This window comes from Strix aluco, chromosome Z (assembly GCF_031877795.1).
Source record: "Strix aluco isolate bStrAlu1 chromosome Z, bStrAlu1.hap1, whole genome shotgun sequence".
Lineage (NCBI taxonomy): Eukaryota > Metazoa > Chordata > Aves > Strigiformes > Strigidae > Strix > Strix aluco.
In genome coordinates, this window is record NC_133971.1 from 85,096,700 (window position 1) to 85,116,024 (window position 19,325).

The 19,325-nt window shown below is 63.2% G+C and overlaps 2 protein-coding genes across 2 annotated transcripts; one reads left to right on the forward strand and one right to left on the reverse strand.

The window, feature by feature from the left end:
• The first annotated feature begins 1,215 nt into the window (after window positions 1-1,215).
• CD72 (CD72 molecule) lies at window positions 1,216-4,565 on the forward strand. Its single transcript, XM_074813011.1, has 7 exons — window positions 1,216-1,317; window positions 1,403-1,492; window positions 1,716-1,805; window positions 2,347-2,661; window positions 2,910-3,058; window positions 3,373-3,524; window positions 4,427-4,565. The coding sequence occupies exons 1-7, from the start codon at window positions 1,233-1,235 to the stop codon at window positions 4,563-4,565; spliced, it is 1,020 nt and encodes a 339-aa protein (XP_074669112.1). The 5' UTR covers window positions 1,216-1,232.
• A 1,620-nt stretch (window positions 4,566-6,185) lies between these two features.
• Window positions 6,186-18,405, reverse strand: TESK1 (testis associated actin remodelling kinase 1). The gene is made up of 10 exons (XM_074813245.1): window positions 17,907-18,405; window positions 10,890-11,011; window positions 10,702-10,750; window positions 10,326-10,472; window positions 10,071-10,153; window positions 9,615-9,705; window positions 9,285-9,368; window positions 8,750-8,839; window positions 8,437-8,587; window positions 6,186-8,195 (listed from the first exon to the last, which is right to left on the reverse strand). Exons 1-10 carry the CDS (start codon window positions 18,126-18,128, stop codon window positions 7,162-7,164), a joined length of 2,073 nt encoding a protein of 690 aa, XP_074669346.1. The 5' UTR covers window positions 18,129-18,405; the 3' UTR covers window positions 6,186-7,161.
• Window positions 18,406-19,325: the final 920 nt, after the last annotated feature.

Sequence of the window (19,325 nt, forward strand, 5' to 3'; positions counted from 1 at the left end):
ACATTGCAGTGTGGGCTCTTGTTCTCCCTTTCTCCTGGCCATGTCTTCCCACTCTGCCAGCAAGGAGACCACAGGGGACAATGTCCCAGACCTCAAAGGGTCATGATAAATAGCCCCCACTGCTCTTCCCTTGTCCCCAGCCCAGTGCTCCCATGGCAGCAGGCAGGCAGGTCGGACAAATGCCACTTGCCCTTGACAAATCACTCTGGGCCACCACCATGTCCTCCCTGGGTGTGGACCACTGTGTGCCCAGGAGGACATGCTCCATCTTTTTCCTGCGGATTCGGTGGAAGCTATTCAACCTTTAGTTTTCCAAACCTCCCTCCTGTCCCCTTTGAAGTTGGCCTTGATTTTTGCCTTCTCCAGTGACGAAGGACTTCCCCAGCTCTTTGCGGAGGTGATGGAGAGTGGCCTTGCAATGCTGCGCTCCACCAGCACCCCTGCACACCTCCAGTCCTACCCCAGGAACTGACTGTGTCCAGCTGTGCCCAGTGGATCCCCAACTCAGCACCGTTTCCGAAACTTGACTTTCTCTGCACGCAGTTCAGTGGAGACCTCCAAGATGCTGATGGGCTGGAGGTTGGGACAGAGGAGGAGATACTGCTGGGGCTGTATTCTGGGGAAGGGAAGGCAGAGCAGGTGTCATTGCTCTGTGCAACTCTCTGGTGGGAGGGTTTGGGGTGATGCCAAAGCTGGGGTCTTCTAGGCAGGGACCAGGGAGAGGATGAGAGGCAGCAGCACAAGCTACATGGGGAAATTCCCATTCCCAGAGGACAGAAGGGGAAATCTGCATCTGTGAAGAACTCCAGCCCTCCACAGGGCTGTCCCCAGGGCAATGTAGTCCTGTGTCCAGGCTGGCCCTGCTCTCACCCAGCTCTCCCCTGGCCAAGGGATTTGGATCCATTCTTGCTCAGCCACTGCCCTGACCTCAGGCTGTGCTGTCCTGGCCCTGCAGCGTGCCCAGGGGGACCATGAGAACTTTTTGGGTGTGGGAGGGGCTGGGCAGGTGGTGCTAGGACCAATGAGAGGGTGCTGGTACCCGCAGCCGTGCCTCGCTGGTCCCATCTGCTACAGCTCAGATCAAACTTCTGCTTCTGCAGACGCTGGCTGCACTTCTTCTTTGTACCTCTGAGAGACGGCTCAATCACCGGGGAGCAGGACCATCCCAGAAAGGCATTGCAAGGGCACGGTGGGAGACAGCAGGGCTCAGGGATTGCTCAGCGCTTCCCCACATGGCCCAAAGTGTGGTTTATGCTGACCTGAGGTTTGCCAAGGTGATGGGGGGCCGGAGCATGGCCAGCCAGGCGCTGGAGGCAGGTGAGAGCCTGCGGGACCCCCCGCGCTGCCCCCACCATGCCCAGCCCCGGGGACTCAGCCGCTCTCCCCTGCCTTCCTCGAACAGCCCTCGGCATGGATGAGGCAGAGAGCCCCTACGAGAACATGCAGCCGGCGCCGGTGGGGCAGGATGGGGATGGGGCCCAGCCCAGCCCAGGTGAGTGCCCAGCTGGAGCCCAGGGGACCCGGGGAAGTCCTGGCATGGGTAGTGGGTGGTGTTTTGGGGTGCTCCCGCTCACATCCTTGAAGAGAGGAAGCGCCCACACCATGCCACCTGTGCCACCATGCTACCACTCCACTGCTTGCAGGCGGGAGGTCTGGGGGCTGCCGGGAGTTTCCTGGCTCACCAGCTGATGCCTGTGGTTGGTTTTGTCTTACAGGGCGCTGGTCCTGGAGGTGGTGCATCCGTGTGGGGCTGTTGGCAACCTGCCTCCTGCTGCTGGTGGCCACTGTGGCCCTGGGGGCTTGCTGTGAGTTGGGGTGATGGGCACTTCTGGGGTTGGGGGTGGCTGGGCAGCACGCGGAAAGGGAGGCATCTGGGCTGGGGTGAGTGCCGTGCGTGAACAGGGGGGTGAATAGAGGCATGCCCACACACACTGCTCGTGGCTGGGTCCGTCTGCCCTGTCTGCCATGATCTGGCCTGTATCCCTCACACATCATGGGTACCTCCCTTGCCTTCCATCACCCACCTTCCCCACCCCGTTCTTTGTTTCTGCTCCTTTCCCTTCTCTTCCAGATGTTGCCCAGCCTCGTATTGCTGCACCGTCCCTGCCCCTGCCCTGCACTGTCTGCTCCTACACTCTATCCTGCCTTGCCCTGCTCTCCCCTGCCAGACCTTGCTCAGTCCCTGACCGTACACTTCCCTGCCATGTCTTCCCCATCCTTTCCCACCCAGCACAGACACCTCCCCACCTTGCCCTGCCCATCCTATCCCCTGAGCAGGCTCAGTCCCATGTCTGCCTGGCCGAGCTGTCCCATCCCCGTGCCCCAGCTCACCCGCCCTGTCCCCAGACTGGCAGGTCACCCGCAGGCTGCAGGACATGTCCCGTGAGCACGAGGCTGAGCAGGGCCGCCTCGAGCGGGAGATGAGCGTGCGGGAGCAGAGCCTGGAGCAGACGCGGCTGGAGCTGGCGTGGGCCAGAGCGGAGCTGCAGCGAGTGTGGCGAGAGGGCAACAGCAGCCAGCTGGAGCTGGAGAGCCTGAACGCCGAGCTGAGGCGCGTCATGGGGGTCCTGGGGAAGACGGAGAAGGAGATGCAGGAGGTACAGGGGAAACTCAACAACAGCGAGAGCACTGTGGCCATCCTGCGCTCCTGCACGGCTATAGGTAGGGTGATGGTGGAGCAGGGATGGGGTGCCCCAGGGGGCTGGCACCCCTCAGTGGGTACAGTGCCAAGGCACGAGCACTGGTGTTTTTGGCCACATGGTGGGGGCAGGGTGGTGTAAAGGCTGAAGCTACACCTGGAGCGGAGGCTGAGCCTGTGATGTCTGCTGGGAAGATGTGGGTCTGTTCCTAGTCCCTCCCTCAGGGCATTTGTGGCTGAGCAAGCACCTGAGGTGTGCCCCTGCCCCCAGATTGCTGCCCTTCAGGCTGGCTGCTGTACAGGGGCAAGTGCCTCTTCATCTCATCGGAGAAGAAGACATGGGAGGACAGCAGAGATGAGTGCGAGAGGAAATATTCTCAGCTCCTGGTCACCAAATCCTGGAGTCGCTGGACCGTGCCGGTAGGGTGCTGGGGGAGCTGAGGGCAGGAGCTGGTGCATCCAGCCCTGGGCTCCCCAGGTGGGCCACCACCCCTCTGGGGGCCCCTGGCCTACCGAAACATTGGAAGGTGCAAGGCTGATCTCTGGAGCATGTGGTTGGCGATGCATTGGGCAGAGGCTCCGGCATCCCTGGATGCTGCCCAAGCTGCCTAGCTCTCCTGCCCCAAGTAGCTCCAGCTGCAGGAGCTCCTTGGGGAGATGAACACCCCTGCAAACACCGCAGCACATAGGTACCATGGAAAAGCCACTAAAAGGCCCTTTTTCTCCTTCCCCAGACCTTTCTGAAGAACGCGGACATCCCATACTGGATTGGGCTGCAGAAGAGCAGTTTCCCCTGGTATGACTACGGCTGGCTGGAGGAAGGGGACCCGGATGGCGAGGGAGTCTCAGACGCCTGGTTTTGGGTGGACGGCTCCCTTTATGAAAGGTACCCAGTGGCCAAACCCCCTCTCCTCCAGCATGGCTTTAGGAAGCATTTTAAATCCCATCGGTACCCAGTCCCAGGCACAAGCCCTGGGCAACAAAGAGCACCAAAGCAGCTGAAGCGGGGGGAGACAGGTGCAGTGGTGTGATGAGATGCTTAGAGGCCACGCAAATGGAAAGCCAGGACTTGTTGAGGCACGTGTAGGGCATGCACAAGCAGGAGGCAGCGAGAGGGGAGAAAAGAAACCGCAAGTTTTATTTGGGGTCTAGAAAAAACCTTTGAGCAACACCTCTATCCCCCACGGTGCCTCCTTGGTTCCTCCTTGAGGGTAAATCAAGCCTTCCCACCCACAGAGGGTCCTGGGCTCCTCCCTGCCACGTGCACCCCCTCCCCAGCTCGCCACCACTTCCTTCTGCAGTGTCTGAGAGCAGTGGGGAGGAACAGACCTGTCTGGCCAGATGCTGGGTACCCAGTCCCTGCCCGCTGCCTGCCCCTCCATTCTCAGCCCCGCTGTGGGGGCCTGCACCCCACCGTGGCCCCATGGCCCAGAGCAGCTCCTCCTGGCATCAACGAACCCTTGGGGATGACCAGGCTCTCCCCACTGCTGGGTGCTGCAGGGATGAAACATCCCCCAGCAGCAAGGCTGAGATTCAAGCAGTGTGGAGGCTAAGGGGAGTCGCAAGTGATGCAAACTTTTGCAAAGGGGTTTCTCAGCCTGCCCAAGGGCAGGGGTGCGTTGGCTGAGGCTTCAGGCTGTGAAATCAGGGGAGGACTGGGGGATCCCTGCTTTGACTGCAGCATTCAACCCCTCCTGTGCGAGCGTACAAGAGGCAGCCGTGGCTGCCTTGGCAGAAGGTGGTGGGTAAGGCGGTGGCAGCCCCCCAGTGTGTCGTTTCCCCATCCAGGCCGTGGCAGTCAAAGTCGAATGGATCCTGTGCCATAATAAGCCGCGGAAACATCAAACCTGCCCAATGTGCCGGTCCCGAAGACCTGCACCTCTGGATCTGCGAGAAGGCGGCGGGTCCAAGCTCCCCTTTCATGTGATGATGGCCTCTGGCCCCAGCACCGCTGTGGTGAGTGCGCCCATGCCATGTTCTGCTGAACCCTGGCAGGTGTGGGGCCTGTGGGGTGTGCATGGAGGAAAGCAGGGAGCCTGGACCTCTGCGTGGGGCATGTTGACCCCCTCCCTTGGGAAGGGAGAGGGATGCAGGCACCTCTCAGTGCTGGACAAAGCCTGCCTCCATCCCTTCGCTGCCATGGGAGCTGCTGGTCTGTGGTAGCTCAAGAGACGCCCCCACAAGCTGTGGTGCAGCAAAGGGACAAGATGGGGGAAACCCCTTTGCAAGCTGCCCCACTCCGTGCCGTGGAGGCTGGGCAGCACCTCATCTTCACCCTCACCCTGTGTCTTCCCTTGCAGCACCTGCACCCCTCCCTGCCTCCGCTTCAGCCCCGCTGCTCTCCTGCCCAGGATGTCCCATCTATGCGAGCAACCCCCTTCCCTCTCACAGACCCCTGCCCACGCACCGCCCAGGTCCTTCCCAGCAGTTCCCAGTGATGTTCTGCCATCACCCAAGCTGGGGGAGGCGGCGGCAGTGGCCGTTCCCCCTCAGCTGATGTGCTTCAGCAGAGCGGTACAGGCCCCACAGCTCAGACCCACACCTGCATGGGGTATGCTGGGTCTTCCTGAGCACAGGGGCTGGTTGCGATGGGGACCCCGGACCCGGCCACAGAGTGGAGCAAGCCCCGACGCTCAGCGCTGCAGCCATACAACATCCCCAGCATGGAGCACGCGGTGGTGCTGGCATGCAAGGACACGGGAGTAGGGGACAGCACAGCCCCACACCCAGCCAGGTCCCCTCCCCACGGCAGAGACTTTCTGCTTGGCCCCATCGCAGAAGCAGCTTGGCCACAGCTTTCAGGCAAGCCAGCAAGCAACAGCCTCGGTGCCCAAGGCGGGAAGCTGCACTTGAACAGTCTGGTGCCTGTGCTAGTGGTGGGTTTTTTTTTGCTAATTAGAAAGTAGAGCAATGACGTTTTAGGATTGTACAATATGATGGTGCCTTTCAAAAGCAAATCTGGCACTTGCAGTGGCTGATGCTTTGTGAGACAAGTAATCAGGACTTTAAATAGTTACTACACACGTGCACATGCAAAGATTAAGCAAAATAGCCCTGATGTAACATTGCAGCCAGGCAAGAGCAGAGGAAGTCCTGTTCAACCAGGCAAAAACGCTCTCAGTTTATTATGGTGTCGTGCGTGCCATATATAGTTGATTAATTGCTATGTGAATTAGCTTGCTTGAAGAGCAGAAGGGTGTTAAAGGCAGGCTTTTTGGAGGTGGCACATGTCACTCCTCTCTCTCGTCCGCTGGCTGAACCCACTTTGTAGCAATAAAGAGTAACAGTTTGTCTGCTCTTTGCTTTCTTGCGTGCCACCACAAACACAAACTCAAGGGCAAAAACCCAAAGAACCTAAATAATAAATGGGAATTTGACTGAAGCCATTTCAGCCAAGATGGCCACTTTGGGACCACTGACATCTTGGTCTGAGCCAGGCTGGCTTGTGGTCGCCAAGGGGCTCCCAGCAGCCCCAGGCAAGCCTGTGCAACCTTTTGGGGCCATCCGTGTCTGATGCGCAACCAAGAGACAGAAGCAGGAGCCTGAGTTGCTAGGACATTCAGTTTTTATTGAACACTTTAAATAAGCTGGGTATATATTACTGGCAATTATTAATAATAAAAACCACAAGAGTTCTGCATTCACCAGTGCATTGTGCGGGAGGGAGGAAAGCCGGCTCCCACCCTTGCCAGGGGCTGGGCAGCCTGGCCATGCTGCTCACCAGCCCCTTATCCCCAGTGCCAGGATGGCACCTGGCCCCTCTGCCAGCACCCCGCTCCCAAACCCATGTACTCCCAAACCCATGTGCTGGGGGTAAGCGGAGCGCTGTGACAGCTCAGCACTCAGCTGTTGGTGCTGGGTGGGCACAGGCAACTCAAGCACTGGCAATCTTCCCCCTGCACTGTACCCTGGGCATTGCCCATCTCCCAGCCCCCTTCACGCCTCTCCCTGCATCAGGAGAGCATGGGGACACCCCCCCAGCCCCACAGGGTCCCCCAACACAAACATACACACACTGACCCCTCCACCCCCAGCCCAGCCCTGCTCATCCCCCAGCCTGGGAAATGGCAAGGGGGCTCCTGGTTCTCCTAGAGGAGCAGGCTCGTTGCACACCCCTCTGTGAGAGCTCACAGAGCAGTGAACCCTTGGGGAAGAGAAATCCTGCCTCCAGGGTTTGAGCCCCCAGGTCCCTGGGGGGACCAGCCCTGCTGCCTGGGGCAGCGCTGCTGCGTGCTCAGAGCAGGGGTGTTATTGCACTTCAGTCCCCGGCAGGGACCCAGCCCATCCCCGGGGGTCCCCACAAATCCCCAAGACTGATTCTGGTGGGATGGGTGCCCAAGCGCCTAGGCAGCACTGTGGCAGCCATGGCATGGGGCACCGTGGCCACCAGCAGCCACCAAACACGGAGCGAGCCAAGGCAGACCGTGGGGACATGCCGGGCTCCCGCGGCTGCTCGGTGTTGGGGCTGCAGAGGGGTCTGGGGGGTGGCTGGACGCAGCCTGGCCCCCCAGGGCTCCCCGGCACTAGGATTGTGCCTCTGGCAGCTTCAGGCTGGGCTCCGCCAGCACCGGCCCCGCGGCTTTCTGGTGGTGGCTCCGGTCGTGGTAGAGGAGGCTCTTGGTCTCGCAGTTGAGGTTCTGGTAGCGGGGCGGGCTGGGTGCCGGCCGGTGGCAGACGGAGGTGAAGCTGAAGGGACCCAGGCAGCAGCCAGGGCAGGGCAGCACTTCGTCCTGCTCCATGACACTGGAGCCGTGCCCAGGCAGCATGGCCACGCGCTCCGTCCGCTCCAGCGTTGCTGCGCAGGGGATGCTGAGCTCAGAGAAGCCGTGCTCCAGCCCGCTGCCCCAAGCCAGGGGTTTGCTGACCACCTCGTCGTTGTTGTTGAAGAGGAGCCCGCTGGGGGCTTGTGGCTCCGGCTGCCAGGGTTGGGCGCCCGAGGATGCCGTGCGGATAAAGTTGCTGTTGGGCGGCGGCGGCGGGGGCTGTGGCGGCTCGGGGCTGTCGGGGCCACAGTCCATCCGCTCCTCCGCCCCAGGGTTGAATGGAGAGGCTCGTCCCCAAGCTGGGGGAGGAAGGAGGGCGGGAGGCTGGGGGTCATCAGTGAGACAGGGAGACCCCACGCCTAGCGCCAGGCCCCCCCGGTGGGGCAGCTCGGGGGAGGTGGGCAGTGAGTGGCACTTGCGGGGGGCGGCGGCAGGGGCCGAGAAGTCACACTGCACCTCCACGGCGGGCTCGGGTGTTATGGGGGTGCCGAGCTGGAGCAGGGTGGGGGGCGGCAGGTCGAAGGTGAGTGAGATGACTGACTTGCTTGGTGTGTCGAAGAGCTTGATCTTCCCCCCCTTTAGGTCCTCACGCTGGGAGAAGGGGTTGACGCGGGGGAGCGTCTCCTTGGTCCTGGCCCCGCCGTAAGGCTCCAGTGAACGCAGCAGGGCGGGCAATTTCAGGGAGAACATGTCAGACTGGCTGCGGGACAGGCGCTGGTCCGGCTGCAGGTGCTGCGTTTCCAGTTCACGCAGGGGCGACTGTTTGGCACAGCCAGCTGCCCTCCCGGGTGCCCCTGGGCATGGGCACAGGAACAGGTCAGCAGCTGCCAGCAGCTGTCGCTGAGGGGTGCTATGGGGTGCTGGGCACCCAACAGCCCTGGGGTGCACCCCAAGAGGGGAACAGTGACTGGTTCCATCCTGCAGACCTCATGCAACCCCTGTCTCCTTCCCCTTCAGCTGCTGGGGTAGGATGGGACATTGCACATCCCCCCTCCTTGAACCCCTCTACAGCCTGTCCCTCGGACACCCACATACCATTGAACGTGGCCGCCATCCCAGGTGTGGGCAGGCTCTCCCCAATGCTGAAGAGGGTGGCCCCGGTGCCCTCCACGTCCGGCTGGTGCTGCAGGATGTCCTCCAGGCACTGCGTGATTTCCAGAAATGAGGGGCGGGAGGTGGGCTCCATCTGTGGGTAGGAGGGGTTTCCCGTCAGGTCTGAGGTCTCCTAAGCACCCCAGGGAGCACTGCCCAGCAAAGGCAGCTCCCTGCCTCTTCCCCTGTGCAGGCAAGGCTGCCTGTCCTGCCCAGCTGCCCCAGCAGGGAAGGGCAGCCAAGATGGGAGGCTCACGCTGCAGCAGTGGAAAGCGAGCTGGAGGAAGGCTGATGGGCAGTCGATTCCCACCATGGTGCGGAAAGTGGTGATGTCCAGACCAAAGTCCTGCGCCAGGGAAAAGAGGAAGAGTGAGATTGGGTCCCTTGGGACACCACATGGCCTGAGGGACACAGAATGGCCTGCCCTGCCCCCCCCCCGCCCCCCCACTGACTGCGTGTCACCCAGGGCTGCGGACCTGGCAGCACCCCAAGCTGGGGCAACGCTGGGGGATGCGGGGACACAGATCCCTCATGCTCTCTGTCTGAATCCAACTGTCCCCTTCTCCCTCCCATGCTGACTACGGGCTCTGATGACAGGATATTAGCAGAGAGCATCCCTCCCTGGGCAGCATTTGGGACACAGCACCACTGTCCCAAGATGCAGGGCAGCTCCTGCACATGGGGCTCTGCCCAGCACAGGATGGTCCCCTTCATTTGGTGAAGTGGTCCCAGCCCTGGTGCTGCTGCCCACCCACCCACCCTCCCTCCCTGTCCCCGTCCCAGGGAGTCACCTCGGTGCGGGGCAGGTAGTCGGGGTCAGCGGGGACACGAGCGATGGTCTCGCACAGGATGATGCCGTACGCGAACACATCGGCCTGCAGAGAGCAGGGAGTCATGGCGGGGCCCTGCAGCCCCGAGGTGACATGCCCACCCTTCCATAAACCCACAGCCTCCCTCCTCCCTGCGGAGCCACGCTGGGGGCCCTGCCACCTCACCACCAGAGGGATGCCCAGTTCCTTCCCTCTGTGTGCCCAAACGCCCCCAGAGCTGCAAATCCTGCAAACTGCTGGCAGTGCAAGCCTGGATAAAGCCCCCCCCTCACAGCAGCCAGGGAGCCTCACCTTCTCGTTGTAGATCTCCCCTCGCAGCACCTCGGGCGCCATCCAGTACGGGGAGCCCACCACAGCCAGTGGCTCCTTCTCGCTGCCCTCGCTGGGGGACATGGTGGGAGATCAGGGGCTGCCCACAGTCCCCTGTCCCTGTCCAACCTCCCATCTTCCCACTGGGGCAGCCCAAATCACCATCTCCATCTCCCTTCCTGGGCTAACCCTCCTCCATGCATCCCGCAAACTCATCTCTCCCCACCTACACCATCCCCTTCTCCAGCCCCTCTTAGTCAACCCCAAACGTGTCCATCTGCCCCGAGTCACCACTGTTGGGGATCACCCCCACCACCCCCCATCCTTGCCCTTCTAGTTGCATCCCAAATGTCCACCTTTCCCCAGCTCCTGCTCCGCGTCAGCTGGAACCCCCCCACTCCAAGGATGGGGACAGAGGGGTGGACGCTGCCCACGCACCTGTAGGTGGGTATCTTCTCTGCCAAGCCGAAGTCACCCACCACAGCCGTGTAGCCGTTGGCCTCGCAGCGCACCAGGCAGTTCTGGGGGCACAGGAGGACCCCAGTCACATCGATCACACCAGCCCTGCCTCACCGGCCGCTGCTCCCGGGATGCCCCGGCACAGCACAGCCTCCTGCTCCCCAGCCAGCCACGCCTGGGGCAGCAATGTGGGTATGGGACAAGGTAAACGCGATGCCTTAGAGCATCCTGTACCTTGGAGGTGAGGTCACGGTGGAAGATGCCCTTGGAGTGCAGGTAGCGCAGGCCACGGGCGATGTCGAGGGCCAGCTTGACACGCGTAGACCAGGAGAGGGGCACAGGGCTGTCCAGCAGCTGCTCCAGGTTCCCACCGTTCATGTACTGATGGCAAGAGCCGGGCCACTGCATCACTGCACCCCACCTCCCTCCCATAATGCTGGATGCCCATCTCTCATCCCACCGCATCCCCCAAGCACCCCACAGCACAGCCTCCCAGTAGACCTTGCCCTGCGCATGCACCACGGGCTGAGAAAGTGTCCCCACAGCCATCACTGTGTCCTCCCCAGGCCTGCGGGAACCCCAAGACGCATGGCCGTTGCCCCGCTCTCACCTCCGTCAGCGCGTGAAGCTGTCCCTGGTGCACACACACCCCCATGAACCTGTGAGATAGAGGGAATCTGAGGGTGACCACAGCAGGGACCAGCCCCAGGAGCTTATCCAGGGCTGGTGGTAGCTCCAAACATCCCAGGCTAGGGAAAGGGGGTGCAATGGGGATGGTAGCGGGGGAGCAGGTCCTACCTGAGGATGTTGGGGTGCGAGAGGCGGTTCATCAGCTGCACCTCCCGCAGCATGTTGCCCCGGTTGCTGGTCAGTTTGTTCATCTTCAGCACCATGATCTGCCCTGACTGGCGGTGCCGCACCTGGAGGGGGGTGCAAAGGGAGGCTGAGCCCCACGTGTCTCTGCAGCCCCCCCAGACAGCAGCATGCACCCAGCACCCACCCCTGTCCTAGAAGCAGGAGCTGGGGACCTCACACAGTTGAGGCATGGGGCACCCCAGAGACTGTTAGGGCTGGGGGGGGGCTCTCCCAGCACAGCCCCAAGGACCCCCAGTGCTGATGACACACATCCCCATCCTCCCCAGAGCACCCTGCTCGTCATGCCCCCAACACCACTACACTGGCCAGCCCTCCTGGAGAGGCAATGGCAACTCCTGCAAGCTGTGACCCCAACCCTGCAGCAAGGACAGGCAGCAGCAGGATTGGGGCGCATCAGGGAGGGCTTTTTTGGGTCAGTACCACCCAGCCAGACCCTACCAGCACGGGATGGAGGACAGAGGGGGCACACTGCCCCCCCGAACCAGCCCCATGGTTGGCCAGTGTTGCCCCAGTGCATGACCCCGGCCTGGCAGGGTACAGCGCTCAGACGAGGCTGTATAATTAGCTGGCCCCAGCCTGACGCTGTCATGTAAGCGGGGAGCCTGGCCGCCTGCCAGGAACAGCAGCTGGGAGCGTGGCCAAGCACAGACACCCCTGTCCTCCTGGAGCCCCCTGGCACGTGCAGGGCGAGGGACGAGCATGGATTCCCCTGCCCCAGCACCATGCTGGGGGCGGGGGGCCAAACTGGTGCTGAGGGTCCCCTCCTGAATGGGTGCTGGGGGTGGGATGGGACACCCCCTGAGCAGCAGCCGGTGGTGGGGGACAACCCGGCGGATCCCAGCTGCCCCCCGGCACACACCGAGCTGTGCACGGAGGCGCAGGCATTCCTCGGTGCTGCCGTCAGCTCCCTGCTCTTCTCCTTTTTAGTCGATGCTGGTTGAGGCTGCTGTGTCAGTGCCAGCCCCTCGCCACCCCTGTGCTTCAGGGATCGCCTCACTGGGCAAAACATGGGGGTCTGGCTGGAGGCAGGGTTCCCAGTGCCCCCCATCCTGCTCACAGCTTGGCCCCTGTCCCCACCACAACGTGGGGAGGCTGGCAGGCTGGGCTCTCTGGGGCTCTCTTACCACCTCACAGCTGCCATTGCTTTGGGGAGCAGCTGTCCTGGGGTGCACGCTGAGATGGGGACCCATCCAGCACCCAATACCCTGGGGATTGGCAGCAGCTCACCCCCCTGCAAAGGGCCTGGGGGAGAAATTATGCTTTATAAAGATCCCTCTACATGTCTGGGTGCACCAAGGCCAAACCAGCCCCAGGCTGAGTGGAAGCAAGAGGCAATAGCCTAGCCTGCCCCACCCTGCCACCACCAGCTCACTGAGTTCATGGGGAAGCTCCAAATAATTCGGCAGCCCCCTGCCTGTGGGCACCCCTCCAGCCAGCACCAGGCAGCCAGCCAGAACCCCTGGCCTGTGGGCAGGGTCCACCTGGCAGCAGAGATCAGGATGGACCTTGGATGAGTAAGGAGGGGACACCCCAGACACCCGCCACTGTGAGTCCCCATCCCGGCCCCCCACCACACTGTGGGGAGAAGGGAGGATGCATTTCCCCACACCACCTCGCTGAGCACTGGACAAAGCTCCTGGGCTTGGGGAGAGTCTGTCCCAGGGTGACGGTGCAGTCCATGCTGTGGGGAGCATGGCTGTGTGCACCCAAGCTGCCCCATCTAATGGCACCCAGGTCCTCCCGGTGCCCACCACCCTGCTCACCCCACCCCGTCACTGCCCTGCAGTGCCTGGTACTGCTGCCAGCCCCATCCCAGTGTCCTAGGGCTCCCTGCCCACACTGCACCAGCAGGCAGAGCAAGGAGCACCCCCAGTGTACCGCCACCATTGCTGTCTTCCCTCTGCCCCATCGCCAGCGCAGGGCAGCTGGAGGCAGCACCAGACACAGAAACGGGGCTCCCAGCCTGGATTTGGTGGCTGTGGGAGCTTTAAGGAGGGGATCTCCCTGGCCAAAGCAGGGTGGGAAGTGTCTCCCTTTGCCCCTCCAGCTCCTTGCAGAGCCAGAGCCCCAATGAGGCCAGCAGAATCCACCAACCCCCCGGCGCGCCCAGCAAAGCCCAGTGCTCTGGACTCAGCTCACCCACGGCAGCGCTGCCTTCCCTTCCCACGCCACGCGGGGCTGGCAGGACGGGCTTGGTCGGTTTGGCTGGCACAGGCAGCTGCCAGGCACCAGGACCTGGGCTCGACGGCGCTGGCAGGCTCAGCCCCGCCAGGATGGCTGCAGGCGGCGAGGCTCCGGCACCACACGCCCACGACAGGAACGCCGGGTGGCACGCAAGGCACTGGCACTCGGCGGCTACGCATCGTGGGGCTGGCTGGGTCCCTGCCAGCAGCAGCATCCCTGAATCAGAGAGCAGCCCCCGGCGGGCACTCGCTCAGCCCCACATTGCTGGGATGTACCCATGGCTGAATTCCTTGTTAACAAGCCTCCCGACATTGCAACAGACTGGGTCAGGTCTGAGTGCAGCCACACGGCATCGAACGCCTTAATCCTGGAGGAGAGGCAGCCTGGGGGAGGGAAGGTCTGGTGAAAGCCCCTTCCCTGGGATTTCTCCCAGGGATCCCAGGAGCCTGGTGCTCTGCTCCGGGACTCTGTCCCCAGGGGCAGGGAGGGCTCCAGGGGCTCCTAGGACAGCCCCAGCGCCACGCAGACGGGACACGACCTCCTCGAGGGCACCCGGTGCCCTGAGCTCGCTTGCAAGGCCCCATCCTGCCATCTCCCCCGCATGCTCCGTGGCTCAAGGCCAGCCGCTTGGGCTTCCTACGGCCTCCCATGCACGCTGGCCAGTTTATCCAGTCTGGCCAGGTGCTAGCACCAGCCCAGGGCCCTGGCTGCCCCTGGGAGCCTCGCAAGCCACGACCCCAGGCAGGACGCACTCCTTGCTAAGGGAAGTTTCCTTCCCTGCTGCCATCTGGGGAAAGCAGCGGGCAGCAGAGCGTCCCCGGGCAGGACGTCGTCCCCCCTCGCCTCTCTGTGCTTTGGCATGCCGCCCAGGAATCCCAGTGCATTCCCCAGAGCTGAGCTCAGCCGGGCAGCCCTGCCGGGGTGCAGGGTGGAGGACAAGCCTCCGGCCTCCACCCAGGAGCCAGGCAAGCCCTCGCCCCTTGCAGGTGCCCACCAGCACCCCACACGGACCCCCACTGGGTGCTTCATGAGGGTACCACGGCTGAGCCGGGGTGCCATGGTGTGTCAGTCCCCATCCCATCTGTTGCCAGCACACAGGGCTGGGGGATGGGACAGGGCTGGCGGAGGCCCCAGCCTGGGCACAAGGGATTTGAGCTCTTTTAACAGCGGAAATTAGAGTCTTATTTAAAGAGCATGCTAATCAGAGTGAGCAGACGGCCTGCTCCCTCCCCCCAGCCGGCGATCCTGTCTAGACACGGGGTGAAGCCCCCCCACCACTGCCCCACCCCGGGGGTCTCTGCAGCCAGCGCCCCTCCACCCCACGCTGGGGACAGGCTCGCACATAGCCACACTCAGTGCACGTCTCCTTGCCACAGCACAGGCAAGGCACAGTCACGCAGGGACATCATCCCACACCCCTTGCCCCAGAGAGACCAGTAGCAAAACATGGGAGGGCAAGAAAGGGACCTAGCAACACCACTGGTAATCCCACAGCCGCCCGCAATGGCTGCACCTCAGTTCGTGTTTCCCTGCGTTCCCAGTAGCGCAACAGGTCTTTTACTGGGTGGGACTGGAAAACCCGCTTATTGCATGGAAAAGGCAGAATCGGTCAAGACTGAGTTCTTGCAGGGAAGGAAAAGGACCAGGGCACGCAGCACCCGCTCCCAATGAATGCTTGAGCATCATCAGCCCTCACCGCCCGCGGTCCCTGGAGCAGCACCATGGGCATACCAGGAACCTGGGCAGAGCCGGCGTTGCGCCGCAGCGGTGCGGCTTTGCCACCCCTCACCGGCAAGGCCAGAGCACGCCCCGTGACAGCGCAGGAGAGGTGCCAGCTGGTCCCTGGCTAGTCAGCACAACGCGTTTCCAGCGCCTGGGGCTCCTGAGCGGTGACAGCAGGGCCAGGGCTGCTCCCGGCCTTGCCGCGGCTGGCTGACCTCGGCAAATTCGCTTCCTCCCCGCCTGCCTTAGTTTCTCCATCTGTGTCACACTGCTCCACCCTCCTTTGTAAAACAAGGCAAGGTCCACTGATGAAGGGCAGCAGATAAGAGGGAGGGAGTTGTGTCATTAGTTGCACTGGCAAATTGGGAGTAAATACAAAATCTCAAAGGTTGGCGGGGAAGAGAGCAGAGATGGGCAGGTGACAGTGGTGCCAAAGCCTCTCCTGAGCTCCGTCCGTGCTGGGAGATGCTAATTCCCCCCCCAGCACTGTGGAAATGGGGCGCTGGGCTGCGCACATGGAATGGCTTGGGAAGCAGCATCTCTAAGAGGGCATAAGGTGCAGAGTTGGATGAGTGAAGATCTCTTGATACAGCCCCCAGGAGAGCAAAGTCAGGATGCTGCCTGTAGCTCCCGTGTCTGCTACAGACTGCACACAGGAAGGTAAGAGAGGGATTTGGGGAAAACATGCAACAGTGGTTTAAAGGCTGGAGAAAATGACTGGCACAAACACACCTGGCTCGATCTGCTCAGCCTATCAGAGATGGAGAGGCAGCTCGCTGCAATGTCTGTGTACCTGAAAAAACAGGTAGGCCTGGTGCACAGGGGAAGGCAGTGAGAACCAGCTGCTCCAGAAGGAAACAGCCCAGCTCTGCAGCACAGCGGGCGATCAGCTGGGAACAACCCCCGGGGAAAAGGGCAGCTTTTCATCACTGGTCCCTCCCGTTCGCTCTAGATAGCCTTTTTGAGAGAAGCGCTTGGCTGGAGCATGATAAGGCTCAACCCAAAGGCTAGCTTGGGACACCAGGGCTCAGACATGCTGAGCCCTTTGGCTTTAATGCTGGGAAGACAGCTGGACACCCGTGCCAGTCAGACTCATCCTGCGTGGCTCATCTGCACACCAGGGCTGAGCTACCTGTGTAGGGACAGAGACGTCCAGTTCCCCTCCCTGTCCCCCACACCCACCAAGGCTGGAATGAGGCAGGACTCAGCAGTCACACAGAGCAGGGAGCCACAAGTGCCCACGGCCATGGAAAGCAACAGCAGGAACAAGGGAGGTGGGAGGAAAATGGGTCCTGTGCTGCCCTGCCAAGCTCCATCCTCCTCGCAAGCTCAGGCAGCCAAACCCCAGCTCAGATCCCAGGCTTGTCCCACCATCCTGCTGAGCTCTTGGACTCAACCCACCGCACGAGCACAAAGCCCCATCTGGCCCCCTCCTGCCCCTGCCTCCTCTCCGACATGCACACACGTTGGCTCCTGCCGCCTGATCCCACTCCCACCCCCCAACCTCCGCCAGTCCCCCAAATCCTACATGCAAGTGGCCCCACAAAAACATGAACAACGGGTGAGAGAAGGAGCACTTTGTGGCTCCTGCAGGGCCTGGGAGAACTGAAACATCGAGGCAAGGAGAGACCGTGGCCTGGCCGAGACACAGGAGCATCCATTATTAAAGAGCTGTATCCACGCCTGACATTATTAAATGCCTCCCTCTGCTCCGAGGTGCTGCTGTGCGCTCCAAGCCAGAGATCAATAGCAGGAACCTGGCCAGCGGAGAGGCCATGGCTCCGGAGGGGCAGGAGGGAGCACGGAGGAGAGGGACCCCTCTGCACGCCCGCCACAGCCCCGTGCAGGACACCTCTCTTGTGGCTGCACAGGAGCTGGGTCTGGGGTCTCCCGTCTGAGCGGGGAAAGGTGGCAGGGCTGGAGACGGACCCCACAGTCCTGCTGGGATGTGGATGCCCCGTTGTGCTGCACGTGGGAGCGTGGTCCCACACGGGGACACAGCACAGTGCTGCCCGGGACCCCAGCGACCGTGGTGGGACATGGTGGGGGTCCTGCTGCTTTTTGGCTTACACTGCCCAGCCCAAAGCTGCTCTTTGAGGGGGGTGAAGCCACTAGAAGCACGACTTAAGGGCAGTCCTTGCCCAACAGCTTGTGGCATCTTAAGCGATGCCGAGGATGAAAACAACATGTGCACACACCTCTCCTCGGAACGGGAGGGGCGGCCGTGGCGGTGGGGCAGGGCACAGCCCCTCAGCCCTGGCAGCAGCGTGGGGGCTGGCAGGGTACCCTCACCACACACCTCCGCCGTACTGTTGGGACCCCGAGCTCCCCACCAGCACCCACGCACCCCTAACCAGGGTGTGGGCCACACACGGGCATCCCCACTCTGGCTGTCCCGGAGAGGACGGAGACAAAGGCAGCTCCGGGGTCCCAGCCGGGGACCAGCCCCTGCGCTGCCCTCACCGCACCCCAGCCCTCTCCCAGAGCCGGTCACCTTCGGGAGCTCCCGCGGGGACCCTGCACACCCACCTGCCCAGCGCAGGCTGGAGCAGGCCCAGCAACGCTGGAAACCCCCTCGGACGGCTGCAAACACTGCCTGCGTCCCCCGACACAGGCACACCCTGGGCCTGGCGGGGTCGGGGCTCCAGGCTCTTAACTGGGGTCCCCGGGACTGGGGTACCCGCCACCCCACCCGTGCCCCGGCCCCCCACGCGGCCCCGTTGTGACCCCCCGCCGCAGCGCTTCGGAGCGCGCAGCCCTCCCGGGCTGTAAACAGAGCCGACACTCCCCTCCCCCCCCGCACGGAGGGACGGAGCCACAACACCCGCGGTGGGGACGGGGCTCCCCGGCACCCCAGGTCCTCGCCGCACCACATCCCACCCTGACCTCGCACAGCCGCCGGGGGGCCAGACGCCCCCCCCCCCCCCCAACCCCGCGATCCCCCCCCCGCCCCGCGCACCCCACCGGGGGCCTGGCCACGGACGGAGGATAGCCAAACCCGTCGGGATGCCTCGCCATCCCCGCCCCGCATACCTTGAAGACCTCGGAGAAGAAGCCGGCCCCGATCTTCTCGCAGTAGAAGTCGTCGATGCGCGCCAGGGTGGAGACGGCGCTGCGCAGCGCCCGGTACGAGGAGGGCCGCAGCCGCCCGCAGCCCGGCCAGGGCCCCGCCGCCGCCTCCCCCTCGCCCTCCCCGGACCGCCGCGGCAGTTTCTCCCACTCCATGTCGGTCCCGCTGAGCACCCCCAGCGCCATTCACATCCCCCGCCGGGCAGCCCCGCCGCCGGGGCGCCGCCGCCTTCCCACACCCCCCGTTCCCGGGGCGAGGCTAGCGGCGGCGGCGGCGGCGCGGGGAGGGGCGGGCAGTGCTCATGGCCCGGTAGCGGTGCGGCGGCAGCTGCCCGACCCCCGCCGCGGCCCGGGGCTACGCCTCCGCCGCCCCGAGCGCTGGCACCGGCGGGGCGGAACCGGGGCGGTGACAGCCCTTAACTCCTTAGGAACCGCCGCCGCCGAGCGCTGCCGGGCGTCCGTGTGCTCCCACCTCCCCGCCCCGCCCCGGCGGGCAGCGGGGATCCTCCCCGCCCTTGATGTCCTCACCGGCCCCTGCAGGGTCCGTGGGTGCCCAGATGGCATCTCGGTGGGCTCTATGAGGACCTGAGGTCCCGGGGTGCGGCTTGGACAGACCCGGTGGACACAGTGCTCTGGTCCTCCCCTACCCCGGGACCTGTCTGGATGCTCCTTGTAGCTGCGGGACTCTTTCCCGCCGGGTCCCACCTGGATGCACATTGTAAATGCGGGAGTCTCTTCCCTGGGCCCTGCCCGGATGCTCCCTGTAGCTGTGGGACTCTTTGTCCTTGTAGCACCCTGAGTGTGGGGATCTGATCCCCCATATATCCAGCACCACCCCATACAGTGTCGTGGCTCCAACTCCCCCATACAAGCAGATGCTGGCAGGATGGGTCCCACTGCTACAGGCTCAGATCTCTCCTCACAGCCACCATTGGGCTGGATGGATGCTGTGGATGTGGGGCTCTGATTCTCCCCATGCACCCACCCCTGCCTGGATGGGGTCCCAGCAGCTGTGGGGTCCATGCTCCAGAGGAGCAGGGAAGCGCAGCCTCCTAGTGACAGTATGCCCAGTGCCTGTTGCACCCCTTCGCGTTTCTCCCTTTCCCGAGCTCTTCCACTTCTCCCCAGTTCCTTCCTGCTTCCTGCTCACCCCCAGCCCGGCCTTTTCCCTGCTCCCAGGCTGATCTGGACTCCCTGCAGCTGGATCTGCCCTTGCTCCTTGGCACCCACCTGCCTGTGCCGGCCCAGTCCTGCCACAGCCACCTCCTGAGGTGCTGCCACAACCCTCCTGTGCTGCCCTGCTGCCGCAGCTACCCTGCAACTGCTTTGCTCCGGCCTTTTCCCTGTGCGGTGCAGCTGGCTCCACACGGCCTGCACCCCTCT